Source organism: Protobothrops mucrosquamatus, unplaced genomic scaffold, assembly GCF_001527695.2.
Source record: "Protobothrops mucrosquamatus isolate PMUCROS unplaced genomic scaffold, P.Mucros_1.0 scaffold_168, whole genome shotgun sequence".
Lineage (NCBI taxonomy): Eukaryota > Metazoa > Chordata > Lepidosauria > Squamata > Viperidae > Protobothrops > Protobothrops mucrosquamatus.
The window spans coordinates 1,467,785-1,484,056 of record NW_015386244.1 but is presented as its reverse complement, the minus strand read 5'-3'; the positions used below and the strand labels follow the sequence as shown (position 1 = coordinate 1,484,056).

Here is a 16,272-nt window from a genome sequence, read left to right as displayed (position 1 = left end):
CCAAAGTCGTAGTATCCATTTGAAATCCAGCCAATCCACAGGTGGCATGATGTTTGGGTAACTGGCACAGTTGGCGCGCATCTCAAGGTCTTCTCCAGTTTCATTTCTCCATAATGTCCCCCTGATAAGGGAGGCACAGTCTTTTCTCAAGTGGATAGAGGCGGGAGAGGAAAAGTAGAAAGCGAAAGTTATCCCAAGTGAAAGCAAATCCCCCCTCCCAGCAGAATGGCAGCCCCAAACAAGAGTACATATGCAGGGAAAAGAATCAGGATTTGGGGACCTGACAATTACTTTTGTATTGACAAAGAGGCAAGACTGGACAATATGTATTGTCTGTGTTTAATTAATGTTTTAGAAATCAATCTGTCTTTGAGTGGGCTTCTATATACATAAACACATATTTAGAAAAAATAAGGTAGATACTTGGTGTTTGCTCTTTTAATTTTAATTTAGTGTAGGTTTTTTTTCACTTTTGAAGGAGATTTTTTGGGGAGGAGGTTGTTTTTTTATGTGGTTTGTTGTTCATTCACAAAGTTGTGTCCGATTCTTTGTGATTCCATGGACTATAGCACTCCAAGCCCCCCTGTTCTGCACTGTCTCCTGGAGTTTGCCCAAATTCATGTTCATTGTATCAATGACACCATCTAACCATCTTATCCTCTACTGTCTCCTTCTCCTTTTGCTTTCATTCTTTCCCAACATCAGGATCTTTTCCAATGAATCCTCTCTTCTCATTTGGTGGCCAAGATATTTGATCTTCAGCTTCAGTATTTATCCTTCCAAAGTACAGTCAGGGTTGATTGCCTTTAGGATTGACTGATTTGATCTCCTTGCCGTCCAAGGGATTCTCAGGAGTCTTCTCCAACACCACAATTCGAAAGCATTAATTCTTCGGTGCTCAGTCTTCCTTTATGGTCCAGTCTTAAATTACTATTGGGAAAATTATAGCTTTGCCTATGCAGACCTTTGTAGGCAAGGCCATATCTCTGCTTTTTAATATGCTCTCTAGGTTTGCCATAGCTTTCCTCCCAAGGAGCAAGCGTCTTTTAATTTCATGGCTGCAGTCGCTGTCTGCAGTGATCTTGGAGCCTAAGAAAATAAAATCTGTCATTGCTTTTGTTTCTTCTCCTTCTATTTAACAGGAAGAGATGGGACCGATGCCATGATCTTAGTTTTCTTAATGTTTCAAACCAACTTTTGCAATCTCCTCTTTCACCCTCATCAAGAGACTTTTTAGTTCCTCTTCACTTTTTGCCATTAGAGTGGTTAAGTCCACATATCTAAGGTTGTTGATATTTCTCCCAGCAATCTTAATTCCGGCTTATAATTCATCCAGCCAGCATTTCGTATCATGTACTCTGCATATAAATTAAATAATCAGGCTGAAAATATAGGTAGTCCTCGACTTACAACAGTTAATTTAGTGACCGTTCAAAGTTACAACGGCACTGAAAAAAGTGACTTCTGACTTTTTTTTACACTTAAGACCATTGCAGCATCCCCATGGTCACATGATCAAAATTCAGATGCTTGGCATCTGAATTTACTTATGACAGTTGTGCTGTCCCAGGATCACATGATCATCTTCTGTAATCTTCTGATAAAGTCAGTGGGGAAGCCAGATTCACTTAACAGCTGTGTTACTAACTTAATACCTGCAGTGATTCACTTAACAATTTTGGCAAGAAAGGTTGTAAAATGGGGCAAAACTCACTTAACAAGTATCTTAGCAACAGAAATTTTGGGCCCAACTGTGGTTGTAAGTCAAGGACTACCTGTATACAGTCTTGTTGTACTCGTTTTCCTATTTTGAACCAATCAGTTGTTCCATGTTTGGTTCTAATTGTTGCTTCTTGACCTGCACACAGATTTCTCAGGACACAGGTAAGGTGGTTTGGTACCCTCACCTCATTAAGAATTTGCCACAGTTTGTTGTGATCTACACAATCAAAGACGTTAGCATAGTCAATGAAACAGGAGTAGATGTTTTTCTGGAACTCCCTTGCTTTCTCCATAATCCAGTGAATGTTGGTAATTTGATCTCAAGTTCCTCAGCCTCTTTGAAACCCAGCTTGTATTTCTGATGATTCTCAGTTCACATATTGCTGAAACCTAGCTTGTGAGACTTTGAGCACGACCTTGCTAGTGTGTGAAATGAGTGCAATTGTACGATAACTTGAACATTCTTTGGTACCCCTTCTTTGGGATTGGAATGTAAACTGACCTTTTCCAATCCTGTGACCATAGTTTTCAAATTTTCTGGCATATTGAGTACAATACTTTAACAGCATCATCTTTGTTGTTGACAATGCTTTCTAGGGCTCATCTGGCTTTGCATTCTACCAGGAAGGTGATTAAGGCATGGGTGACTGTGAGCAAGGCCTCCTGATCCAGGAAAGGGTGCAATTATGGCGCAACCCTTCCCCAGCCATGGCTGCCACCTGCTCATCAGGCAGGAGACATAAGTCCAGGAGGACCCCAGATTGCACACCAACTCACTCCAGGGCAGTGCAAAGATAAGAACTCACCAGACTGTGGGGAGAGAGGTGAATAACCCAAAGCCACTTAGTCTAACCTTCCAACGATGCATTCATCGCATATGAGTCCATTCTCTTTGCTGGTTGTACTCTTCTCTTTCTTGCTACCATTCCCAGCATTAGAGCCTTCTCTAGAAAGCTAATATTCACATGGTGTGTCCAAAGGATAATTTAAGCCTGGTCATTTGTGCCTGTTGTGAAAACTCTGGATTGATTTGTTTGATGACCCATTTGTTTCTTTTCTTGTCTGTCCACATGTGCTACCCAACTAATTACTGCAATATCACTGCTGACTAGGCAGTTGTGTTTAACCAATAATCTATTCTTTTCACTCAGCATTTTGTTAAGTCTTCCAAAGCACTGTCTTTCTCAGTGTTCATTTATTGTATAAGTATAAAAGAGAAAGAGAAAGGCAGCCAAGGTAATAATTCACTAGAGCAAGAACTGGGTAAACCATAATGTCACTGTTTTAATTGTCTGTCTGTAATGTCATGAAAGACGTTTTCCAATGTTTATTCTAGTCTGAAAAAAAACATTTCAATTTATATCTTACAATCATATAATTCACCTCTAAAAGTTAATATTACACCTGAAAACTTTGACTGACCTCATTCTGTTGTCCTGTTTATTAATTTATGCACATATATATTTAAAACATTGTGCTGAGCTCAGTTGTGATTGATATGCAAATTACATGTGCAGTTCTCTTAATTACAATTATTGAATGCTGGGTGTAATTCAGCGTTTTCTATATTTATTTAATGGTTTAGAAAAAAGGAGTCTATTTTGAAAAACACCCTCATCTGTTTGTTCTCTCTTGCTTCTCACAGATTTCAATTTTGATGTTGTTTATATAGTTCACAAAGCCTGTTGCAGTTTTGTTTCTCCAAGTAGAAGTCAGAGCAAAAAGTCTGTAGTAGTTGTCTAGACTACTACTAGCTCATTGTATGATATGGCTTAAGTAGACATTTTGTTGGCATCCTTTGTTAGCATTTCCTTCAAAATGTTATCTTTCATCTGCTTTTGTCTGACATTTGATCTCAAATATTACTTATTTGCCGAAGGGAAAAAAAAAGCAATTTTCTGCTTAGAGGTTTCCTCTTTAAAGAAGTAGTCTTAGAAAATTAAAGTCAACCTATTTTTCAAGATTTACAAATGATACATGTATAATTCATAATATATTAGCATGTTCCAAATCAGGAACTGGCAAACCTTTCAAATACTGGGCACAAAAAATTAAAATAAAAAAAATTACAAATATTACAAAAAAAACACCACCTCACAAAGAATCCAGCCAAATTTTCCAGCATTTCAGTTGTTATCCTTCAGAGCTCGTCCAATGCATGAATAATAGAATCCAATGCATTTAAAATAATAGAAATACCTGCTCATGTTACAGTTAAACTAGCCAGGCCTGTGTTATTGCTATATGATTTTTAAAATGATATAGATGAATAGTAGATGTTACCCCTTTCAAACTTTTCTGTTTTCAGTGTGTTGTTTTTGTAAAAAGGCATTGATTTCCCCCCCTCCCATTTGATAATTTATGTGCAATCTTAACCCTAAATTAAAACATTATAACTTACATGGTCGAAATTAAAATAGCTACATTCATAATGGTCTTTTGATATTTGTCAATTAAGCTGTTTTACTCATCAAAACAAAATCATAGATTTAACTTTTAAGTTATATTTGAATAAATCTTAAATGTTCTCCATTTTGGTTAAGAATGCTGAAACTGGTTTTATTTTGCACTTGACAGGTACTCTGGATGTTGAAGAGAGAAATCGTCAAATGAAAATGAACAAGTACAAACATGTAGCAGGATCAGATTCCAGGCTGGAGCAAGATTATCATTCCAAGGCAAGGGCATTTTGTTTTGAAAAACAACAATATATGTAATTGTCTAACTTGATGAGGCAGTAAGATACTAGTAATTGTTTCATGGGTAGCATATTTAATTAAGAATGCAATGTTGATATGCATGTTTATTGGGAAATAAATTAGACTACAATAATTCTTTTCAGCTCCTACTTTTTTCCTTATCTAAGCTTCTAGAAAAGCCCTTATGAAGGACAACAATTTTAAGAGTATTAAGAAGGTGGTCTCAGGAGCATTATCGTTTTGTTGTCTGACAGAAACATTATTTTCCTTCTATGCACTCAAAAAGTGCTCTCTGCAAAAGTATAAAAGGCAAGACAGTCTATAGCAGTACTATTTACTCCCATAGGAATGCGTATAGCTAGGGCTAAAAGATTCTGGATCATTGTAATTCTATCTGATAGGAACTAGTTTACTAAGATTAGAAATTACCAGGGATGTTAAACAAATGTCCATTTAAAAGTATTAAATGTCAGATTAATTTTGTGATGTGCAGTAATCAGCTATGAGTTTAGTAGCCCATCAATGATGATGAAATAAATATCTGAAGTTAACCCTATACCCCATCCTTTACCCTTGTGTGTAGAAATATCTTAGACCCTTCTTTTTGTAATTTAATATTGAGGGTTTCAAGATTCAGTCCTCTGTGTAATATATTGGAGTATACTATTACGGATATGAGTAGATGATTACTATCTGGCACATAAATGTGAGGTGTGCTCAGTTGCTCTGATGCATATGGATTTACTTTGACATCCAGTAAAATAAATGCAGAGGAATTCAATTCCTTAGCTCTTTGGAAGAGCTACATTTTTCCCAGGAAGCCTATAACTGTCCTGTGCAACTGCCTCACAATTCTAGGACAAGACATACTTTCTTGAAGGAGTTGCAAACAGCTGCTACATTTGTGCCTCTTACATTCTACAACACCATTTTGTAATTCAGTCCAAAGCTCTGTACAACCCTCCAGATAATTTTTATTGAATTCTGTATAGAATGATTGGCTGATAGTATTATCCTTGCTGCTGGAATACAAAACCTAATCCTGAATAAACATTAGTCAAACGATATTATGCTATGTCTTGCTTATTCATCTAATTTGATAAAAAGACTGATACACTCTTAGTAAATTATTATGCAATTTGACTGTTCATCATGTGGTAATTATGAGAAAATGTTTTCCTTATATTCGTTATAATCTTAGAAATATTGATAAAAATGATTTGTAGCTGACATTATATGTACGTGTGTTTGCTTAAAGGACTACATGTCATGAAACATGCAATTATTTTAGGAAGTATGACTAGTAGCATCAATAATATGGTGGGGTTTTGTTTTTGAGATTACACCCTCCAATATGTTTTCACCAAGCGAGTTACTTTGGGTTACTTTGTCAATAGTCTTCAGAGAGCCTTTTCAGGGGATAATAGTACTGCTGCCAGAAGGAGGAGTTGATAACTAGAAGGCAGTGGTTTTTGTGATGGAATGTACTGAAAAAGTGGATCCCCAGGAGGGAGGGGTTGCATTCCAGAGGAGTAAGAGTCTACTTGGCCCAGTTATTACGGGAGAGAGAAAGAGGGTGAAGAGAGACGCTCCCTAATAGTTTACATATTGTAGATGCGGATAGTAAAGTCTTCTCAGTCTGGCAAGATTTTGTCTATAGGTGTGAAACAATAAAAATCTCACCTTGGAAGAACTGGCAAGTGTCATTCTTGGTTTTGGGCCTGACAGTGTTAGCCTTCTTTTAAGATGGCCAGTGGACTTCCACAAAATGCTTTTTTTGTTAAATTAAGGTTCTGGTTGCATTAGGATTATTGAAGTCTTCTAAATTCAATTAATAATATCAAAATGAAAAGTAGTTTGTGTGGATTCCAATTTTATATTTGGCTATGTAGGGATATCTTGGATGATTAAACATTTGAACAATGGCTGATCAACTAATTACATTGCATATATATATGAAAGTTACAAGCTTCCATATAATGGAATATTATATGATGGAATATTATCTGATATTCTGCTGTGTGCACACTCACATGCATATCTCTTATAGAACTTAACCCTCAGACATTATGAAAGTGTTTTAACTCACAATTCACATAAGTGTAAGCAGAAATAAAATATGCATCTTTTTGAGATACACACATTTTCTACATAAAATATAAAGTCGTAATAATTCACTTTTTGCAATGGATGAAGCTAATTCCACTTCTATCACTTTGAGAAAGATCCTATCATAGATGGCTGCTACGCACTATGATGATGAAAAAATGAAAATATAATGTCATAAATCCCATCCCTTTCATACTTACATCCTGACATCCCAACATATTTTTTATTCCATCCCCACCTCCATGGGCCAGATGTCACTCAGAGATTATCAGAGATTCCAAGTTCTACTTTACCCTGTGGCACTGCCAGACATTTGTTCATTATAAATGCCATGATGGAATATATGTGAAGCTGACGCATTGATTAAACATATATAGAATGAATCATTACTGATCTGACATTTATGGACTGAATCATTATCCCAACTTATAGGATACGTTGTTTACACTGCATTTGTTTGCTAAGCCTGAATTTGCTTCTTCTATAGGCAAGTCAGATATCCAATCTGTTTAGAAACACATTTGAAAAAAAAGTGTGTGGATATTTAACAAATTAAATCAATTGATTTAAATTAGTCAAATTTTGCAGGCATATCTGAATCAAATTTAATAAGTCCATTGAATTAACATGAAGGATGTTAAGTTCTTTACTTGTACATGAAGTGAGGATTGTATATAAAGTAATATTTCAGGATTACATTTATTTTAGCAAAATCAAAATCTGGTGGGTGGTTTATTATTAAGACTGCAATTCTGCTGACTTTTAGGTGAAAGTAAAAGAATAGAATGGGATATATCATGGAGGAGCTACGGTTCTTAAAAGAACTAAGAGACATCTAGAGCGCTGCTAGAGGAAAACAAGGGTTGAATCCAACTGGACATGACTTAGAGCTGCTATTAAGCCCTACTTCATGGCAGTAAGAGCAGCAAAACACCACTGTTACTCCACTTTTATTATGTCTGCAAAGTGCTCCCAGTGGCCCTGTTCAGGATCACCCAGTCCCTCCTGGGACAGGAGGTTTCAGATATTCATATTCAGGGCCATGCAGAGGAATTTAAACACTCAATGGACAAGGTTGCTTGGATTCATTCCCAGCTGGAACCCATGCATGGTGCAGATCCATTTGAGATGCCTGGAAAGATCTTATCTGGTTATCGTGGAATAATTTGACCTGTTGAACCTGCTGAAATGGACAGGGTCTTTGATGCTGTCAGTGCAACCACCTATCAATTAGATCTCTGTCCTTCCTGGTTGGTGAAAGTCAAGGATGGTGACAGCCAGGCAGGTTCAGGCAGTGACAAATAGTTCATTACCGGAGATAATTCTGGGACTTTTTAAAGACGCCCTGGTTTGTCCCTCCTCAAAAAACCATTTCTTGATCCCATCTGTCTGGACAATTTCATCCAGCCTCCCACCTTCTCATTGTAGGGAAGATGGTAGAGAAAGTAGTTGTATGGTAGCTTAAGAAGGTCCTGGATGAAAGGGATAGGTTTCATGCCTAGTTATGGGACAGAAACAGCATTGGTTGCACTTGATGATCTCTAGCGAGAGTGATATGGGATAATGGATACATCCTTGTTCTCCTTGACTTCTCAGCAGCCTTTGATACCATTAACTATGGAATACTTTGGGGTTGCTTATAGATTGTGGGGTTAGATTGCACAGTCTTGTGCTAGTTTGACTCCTTTCTTGGTCCCAATCAGTGTTGATAGGAAGTGAGAATTCCAGTCCCTGCCCACTCCTTTGTGGTGTGCCGCAGGGCTTCATACCCCCTCCACTCCTTTTTAACATGCACATAAAGCCACTGGGCGAGATCAATCATCATCCTGGGATGAAGTTCCATCAGTAAGCTGATTATATTCAAGTTTACATCTCCATCCTGGGTGACCCAAGTGATGCTGTTGTTGCCTTCTTACAATGTCTACAGGCTGGTAGGGGTCTGCATGGGGGACAACAGACTTTGGCTGAACCCTGGTAAGATTAAGTGGCTTTGGGTGTGTGGAGCACATTCAGTTCTGGATGGGGTTACACTATCCTAGATAGATTTGGTGCACAATTTTGAGGTTCTCCTGGATTCACAACTCCTGTTTGATGGACATGTGGCAGTCATGGCTAGGAAAGCTTTTGTGCAACTTTGTGTTGTGCCCCAGCTGCACCCTTTTCTGGATTGGGAATCCATGCACTCAATCACTCAAGCCCTGGTCATCTCACATTTAGACTACTGCAATGTGCTTTATATGGAGCTACTCTTGAAGAGTATCCAGAAGCTTCTGTTGGTGCAAAACACAGCTGTATAGGCAGTTCTTGAGCCCCCCCTAGGATGGCCTATGTTACACTGCTGTTCTATGAGCTGTATTGGTTGCCAATTTGCTTCCAGGTCCAATTCAAGATATTTGTGGGTCCAGGCTATCTGAGGAACTGGCTCGCCATAATGGGACTAGCCCATCCTCCCCAGCAGAAGGGTCGTGCTGTGGGCCCTATTGGTCAATGAATTTCAGCTGGCAGGGTCCAGAAGAAGAGCCTTTTCTGCCATGGCTCTTGCCCTCTGGAACATCATGCCTCCTGAGGTGAGATCCACACCTACTCTATTGGCCTTCCAAGAAGGATTGGAACATGGCTGTGCCAACTAGCCTCGGGCCCCAATGTGTGAATTTTGGAGGTGTCTAAAGATAACACCCACCTTCTCCCCACTTTGCTTCCTTCCTCTCCATCTAGGTCAATATTATTTTAACTGACTTTTAAATTTAAGATCTCTTATTTATTGTTTTAATGTTTTATATTACATGCAAACTGTTTGGAAGCTATATAGAGTCGCGTGCAGCAAGATGGGTAACATATGAGTTTAATAAATAAATAATGAACAATTAATCAGTGGAATGGCTTGCCTCTGGAAGTTGTGGGTGTGCCATCATTGTGTATGACTGGACATTCATTTGTCTAGAATGGTACAGGATCTCCTGCCATGGGCAGAGGATTGGACTGGAAGAACTCCAATGTTTCTTCTAACGCTATTATTTTAAATTCTACATTCAATAAATAATTCTGAGCAAAAAAATAGATTTTTTGAGCAAAAAAATAGTACAAAATAGGTTTCTACTGTAAAAATCGCCAAATCTGCCTGCAGACTCCCACTGATTTGTGAAGGTTATGGTTCTTTGCATTTCTACTCCCTTTCAGAAAAGATAGTCAGTTGCAGCCCTCATCTGTATAGAAATGCTGAATATAGATTTCTTGGCAATAATACAAAAATGACTTACCTTTACCTTCTTCCAAGATGTCTTTTTTAGTTTCCAGCCTTGGAATTTCTGAGTCATCTATTGTCCAATTCTTAATCAGATTTCAGCCATGAATTGGAGTACAGCTGAGCAGTTTATATATTCTGAAAGCTCTTTAACAGGCACAGATTGTGATTTAAGGCATGGAAGTTTTCATATAAGTGTTATTTGATAATTGGTCATTACAGTTTCTATAAAAGGATATTAGAATTTCTGTTCTATTTTGTAAAGTATTTTCTTATATTTCATTTCTATGGACATTGGAAATTATTGTTTCATAAAATGAAAAGCAGAAAATTTCCACTTGTTATAAATGGAATCAGCTAATATCCTAAAATTGTTATAAGCAGAATTTTAGGCTAAACTGCCTGATCAAAATTAGTTTTGGGAAAACTACAGATATAGAAGGTATCGACTAAGGGAAAAAGGAATTACAAAACTGACATTCACTTAAAGCTTCTCTTCAGACAACTGTACAGTAGCTATATGGGAAGAAATTAAACTAAAGCATATTCGTGCTTTATGATCTTTATTCAGCATCTTAATCCCAAGGATGCTTTTTCAAAAGGCAACTGGACTTTCTTGGTTTTTTTCTTGAAAATGTTTTGCTGCTTATCTAAGAAGCTTCTTAAGTTCTGAAGAAATTGAACTTCTTGGATGAGAAGTTAAACATTTTCAAGAAAAAAACCCAAGAAAGTCTAGTTGCTGTTTTTAAAAAGTACCCTTGGGACAACCATGACCTGGATGATTGAGAATCTCCATAGACATTCAGCATCTTAATTTACTTCTCATTCTCTGGATCGATTACATTACAATAAAGTGGTATTAATATGCATTTTATTGAATGTCGTTTTAGTTTTGTAAAAAATATTTGTGTTAGAAAATCTGATAAGGACTTCTGGTTTGCCATCGTGACTGCCGCACACACTGGAAGACGAGCTCCATCTTCCCGTTTGATTTCGTTCCACTGGGGGACCCTGGAAAGGGTCAAAAGTCGCCCTGTAGGGGCAACAAGCAACGAGGGGATCCCCGCTTGATCACAGGAGGGCGGCAGCCCTTCTACTTGATCTGGGGCAGCCTTCCAAACCAGAGGAGGAAAGACCAGCCATAGCAATATGGCTTGTCACTAAGCTGCAGACAGCCGAAGTCAAACTTACCATCAAGCACTTCTAAAGCAACGTGGATGAAACAGGGTGAGATCTGATCTTCTCTTTAAGATCTTAAGTATTTTCTTTTCCTGTAAAAGCTGCCCAAAGTATCTTTTCCCCATGTGAGGAGACAGGGAAGGGAATTTCTACCCCACCCTCTAAGAACAGCGGTGACTGACTACCCAGGGGAGTTAAAGCACTAAAAGAACAATTTTAATCTAATTGGATTTATATGTTTCTGAAACTTGGGTACCAAAAGTTTGATTATTTTTACTGGAGACTTTTGTTTTTATCTACAAAAAAGAAATAAAACTGGAAAAAGGATTATAAAAATTTTGGACTTAAAAAACTTTAAACGGCACCGGTGACATCTTGTGGTGAAGTTTGGTGTTACAATTTGTTATTGCCTAAAAGAGACTTGGCTTGTAGCCCAGTCTTCAGATAAAACTCTTTTGACCTTGATAGATACCACCTGTGAGAAACTCAGCTGTAAAGAGAATTTCTGGGCGGCATAACTGGCCTGCTTGAACTATGAATGTAAACCTTTACTGACTTTCAGAGCTATATGTGGGGAATTGCTTTCCTATTTCTTTATCTGAGGAACATTGGTTATTACATGAGATGATGAAATACCTTGGACTATAAAATCTTACTTGACAAACGACTTCTACTATAAAGACCACCTATAATACATGAAATAGAGGTCCCATACCTAGTTATAAAATTATTTTTAACGTCTGATTTTAAAGTCCTCAACTTAACACACTATTAAGAGAATATGGATGAAGACCAGGAAAAGATCCTTTCCGTGTTGAAAGCAATACATGAAACCATTCTTTCAGCTTGTGACAAAATAACATAAAAGAACAAGATGCCAGCTTAGATATACAAACCCAAATTTTGACTACAACCAAAGAACTAATAACGCAGAAGATAACAGAAGAAGTGGAACAATCAAATACTAAGACAGAGGACTCAATTGACCAACAAATACAGTTAATGGAAAATCGAGAAAAGGGAGTGACAACACTGAAAATGGAAAAGACTTTCTATATAAATCAGAAGAAATTTGAGGAGAAAGAAGAAGAACAGATTGAATGGAAGATAAACATATCAGGACAATCATGGGGAACTGGAATAATAGGGAGACGATCTAATGAACACAAATGGGCTAGCCCTTCCAAAAAAATGGCAACTAAATGGTCTCTCTAATTTCAAATAATATATATAATAATAGAGGGAGATCTATTTGATGATTTAAAAGCACTGACATGGAAGGCTAGTTGGCAAAGGAAGAAAGCCAGAATAAGGTTGAAGAAAATTGCGGTTTTGATTTATTAGAGGGGATTTCATATTACTAATTAGAGGATTAAAGGGAGAAGTTGAGATAAGGGGAATTTTGGTCATTAAATTTAAAATATTTGGAAATTAATTGAAAATAAGAATTCTATTTGTTAATATTTAAAAATTAGACCCAAAAGGTAAAATTATGAATATGCTTGATTTATTGATTAACCCAGATAATATATATAATGGTTTTGATTTATTGAAGGGGATACTGTATTATTAATTAAATGATATGGTGGGAAATAGATAACTTTTAAAAAATAGAATAAGACTATACTCAAATAGATAAGATGTGTATTTTGAATATTAGATTCTGTTATGAATTGAGATAAGGGAAACTTTGGTTACCTAAAGCCTGGAAATTATAAATATCAAATGTTAAATTTGAATATTGATGGGAAACTAAAAATTGGGAAAAAACCAATAACAGGATATTGATTGTCTATAAAGATCAAATGTAAAAGTAATTAAGATAGGTATAAGCTAAAAATTTATTGATAAATGTAATAATGATGTTTTTACTTAGTTGATATAATAAGAACTGTATTAGTTTAAATACGAGATAGTAGATATTAAGGGAAAAAGAGAGGAAATATTTAATGTTGTAACTTGAGATTTGTACTAAAGATTTTTGTATGTTATTGAACTATTGATTAACCCAGCCACCATGTTGCTTTTTAAATACCTAAATGTAAAATTAGAAAACTAATAAAATATTATTTTAAAAAAAGAAAATCTGATAAGGATTCCTTCAATTCAAGTCATTAATAAAACGTTGAAGAGGGCAGAGTGGAACCTTGCAGAACGTGATAGGTATTTAGTATTTTTTTGTGTATTTCCCCAACATGTTGGTATTTGTGTGTTCCAATGTTTTTAATGTTGTAATATGACATTGAATCTATTTTGATTCAGCAACCGTATAAATATAATACATTATTATTAAATTATTATTATTTCACTTGTTAATTTCCTTTGGCTTGATGAGGAATCACGGATGAGTATGATTTTTGAGCCAGCTACATATCAACTTAATAGTCAGGTCATCCTATCCGTAATTTAACTATCTGGCTAACGAGAATATTATAGAATATTTTGTAAATTCTTTGGTAAAACTGAGAAATATTGTGTCTCCAGAATTTTCATTTTTGATGATAGAGACAACCTGTTCCTGTTCCTGATGATATTTTAATAGTTCTCCAGGATTTCTCAAAGGTAATATATAATGTGAAAATTTAACTAATATGTTCTCCAGCATACATATTTCATAATAGGTAACTAGCTGCAGCTGTCTTTTCAGTGCTATCATAAAAATCTAGAGGAAGGCAATAGAGAGTCAACTGCCAGTCGTCCAGGGTTGGAAACCAAAAACAGGCAAGCTGGTGCTACTTTTATTAAAAGGTTACAGGAACAGAATCTTGCATGTCTGAATGCACTTTCCTCCTTTCTCCCTTTATCTTTATGAAACTAGGGATAGTCATGTCTGAGACACTCTCAAATTATATTTCTGCCTCCTAGTGAGAATTTTTTTATCTGACTATTTTCTGCCTATAACATCAACAGAGAATTGCCATTATAAAGAATGTGTTATTAATGACAATTAATATTTGGTCAAGAAACTATAAGGCAGATAGGATACGTAATCAGAGAAGCGTGAATGAAATTTTGAATATACTAGAAGATTTAAATAATTTAGATATCTTAGGGATAGATATGGTCATACAAGCCAATTTAATAGAGATTGAAGAAAGATTTTGTGTTTCTAGAATTTTTCTCAGCATATGTCATTATTAAACTAAATATGCTCTTGAACTTATCTTATTTCTTTATCCTTGAAAAATAAGTACAGTTAGTCCTCTACTAATGACAACAATGGAGCACAGAATTTATGTTGCTAAGTGAAAAAATTATTAAGTGAGTTTTGCCCCATTTTACAACTTTTCTTGTTTCATTTGTTAAGTGAATCATTACAATTGTTAAATTAGTAACATAGTTGTTAAGCGAATCTTAACAACTTTGCTTGTCAGATAGTCCAGAAGATGATCACATGACCCCAGGACACTGCAACTATCATAAATATGAACCAGTTGTCAAGCATCTGAATGTAAATCACGTGACCAAGGGAATGCTGCAACAGTTGTTAAGTGTGAAATATGATTGTAAGACACATTCTTCAGTGCCGTTGTAACTTTGAAAGGCCACTAAACGAACTGTAGTAAGTCAAGTACTACCTGTATAGGATATGGACAAATATTGTTTTGCTCTGCAAATCTAAAATTTTACTTATGAGTTTTTAATGAAATAGCAAATGATTTTGTTGTTCTTAGTTGCGAAGTCGTGTCTGACCCATTGTGACCCCATGGACAACATTCCTCCAGGCCTTCCTGTCCTCTACCATCTTCTGGAGTCCATTTAAGCTCACGCCTACTGATTCAGTGACTCCATCCAGCCACCTCATTCTCTGTTGTCCCTTTCTTCTATTGCCCTCAATCTTTTCCAGCATTAGGCTCTTCTCCAGTGAGTCCTTCCTTCTCATTAGGTAGCCAAAGTACTTGAGTTTCAACTTCAGGATCTGGCCTTCTAAAGAGCAGTCAGGGTTGATCTCCTCTAGGACTGATTGGTTTGATTGCCTTGCAGTCCAGGGGACTTGCAGGAGTCTTCTCCAGCACCATAATCAAGGGTAGCAAAACATGATTTGCTGGTAAACCAGGACTGGGGAAGTTCATCCGTACTTACAAAGTTTATTGGGTCATACCAGCTATGGCTGGAGATAGGAAAAGAACTTTGCTGAATTTTTTGAGCTAAATAGATTTGTTTTCTTGAAATAAAGAGTTGGGTGATGAATTATGCCAGCTGAAGCCTTGGGGTATTTGCGAAGCCTCGCAAAGGCCCTTTCCTAGGAAGCACAATGCTATTTATCCAGGAGATGCCTCCACATTTTTTTTTTCAGAGTAGTTGAGGCTCCAACAGCAGATGTTGGAATGCTAGGATTTCATTAATTTCAGGATACATATTTTGTCTAAAACTATAGTACTGTAAACATATTGTATATAGTTTACAATTCTCTGCTGCTTATTTACATTATCATATTTTAAAAACCGATGACCATAAATCAAACATTTTATATCAGCAGTTTTATTCTTTGATAATTAGTGATAAGATACTGATATAAATTCATCTAAATTTCAGACCTGAAAAACCTATTTGCACTTGTATAGAAGTATAGTTTGTTTCACTAGGTTTGTACAATATTTTGGAAATTTTCAGGGCTCAGGTTTGAAGAAATGTGAAACGCAGATATGTTTTTGTTATAGACTATATTTTTTGTGAAAAGAAATGTGTTAATGCCAGTGTGATATGTAGATATAAAAAAAACTGCCAGAAGTTAATAACCACAAAAAATGACTTGACATAGGCACAATGTACTTGCACCTGTTTGTCAATTTTGTCAAAGGAACAGCTATTCACTTAGATAAAGCTTAAAAATATATATTTTAAGGTTTCTTTCTCTATGTTTAATATTATTTGTTTCCAGCTGCATTGAGTGGTAGTTCCAGCAAAGACACTTTCTCTGTTACTTTACAAAGTTATCATGAAAATAAAATTTATTTTATGCTTCTATTAAAGAAGGAGCAATCATTTCTGGCAGCATTTTTTGAATGTCATGAAAAGTGAGGAGAACATGTTTACTTATTTAATATGTCACTTAATTATATTGTAAAGTATGAATAGAAATGTTTATGGAATCGTCTGTTTCAAGTGTTAAAATCAATTAATTGGCGTTGGTGAAATAAATAGGCAGCATAATTTCCTGATCAGTCTCTAGCAGCAGCAAAATGTCTTTAGCCAGCCTAAATGCTACTTTTTTGAACTGTAGAATAATTTCAAATTTGGGTAGGATTGCTGGGAAGAATGATATACTATACTAGATTACATAACACAATGAATCTCAAGATTGGTCTTATTTGAAGCACT

At 36.1% G+C, this 16,272-nt stretch overlaps 1 protein-coding gene across 30 annotated transcripts in view; it reads left to right on the top strand.

Annotated features, from left to right (window-relative positions):
- RIMS2 (regulating synaptic membrane exocytosis 2) overlaps positions 1-16,272 on the top strand; it is a 255,960-nt gene that overhangs the window by 195,779 nt on the left and 43,909 nt on the right. For 11 of the 30 annotated variants that reach the window (XM_029285245.1, XM_029285243.1, XM_029285246.1 and 8 more), the window contains one exon: positions 4,300-4,400. The exons of the other annotated variants lie outside the window; for them this stretch is intronic. In XM_029285245.1, the coding sequence (XP_029141078.1) occupies positions 4,300-4,400 (101 nt within the window). The remainder of the gene's footprint in view (positions 1-4,299; positions 4,401-16,272) is intronic. 30 annotated transcript variants of the gene reach the window in all.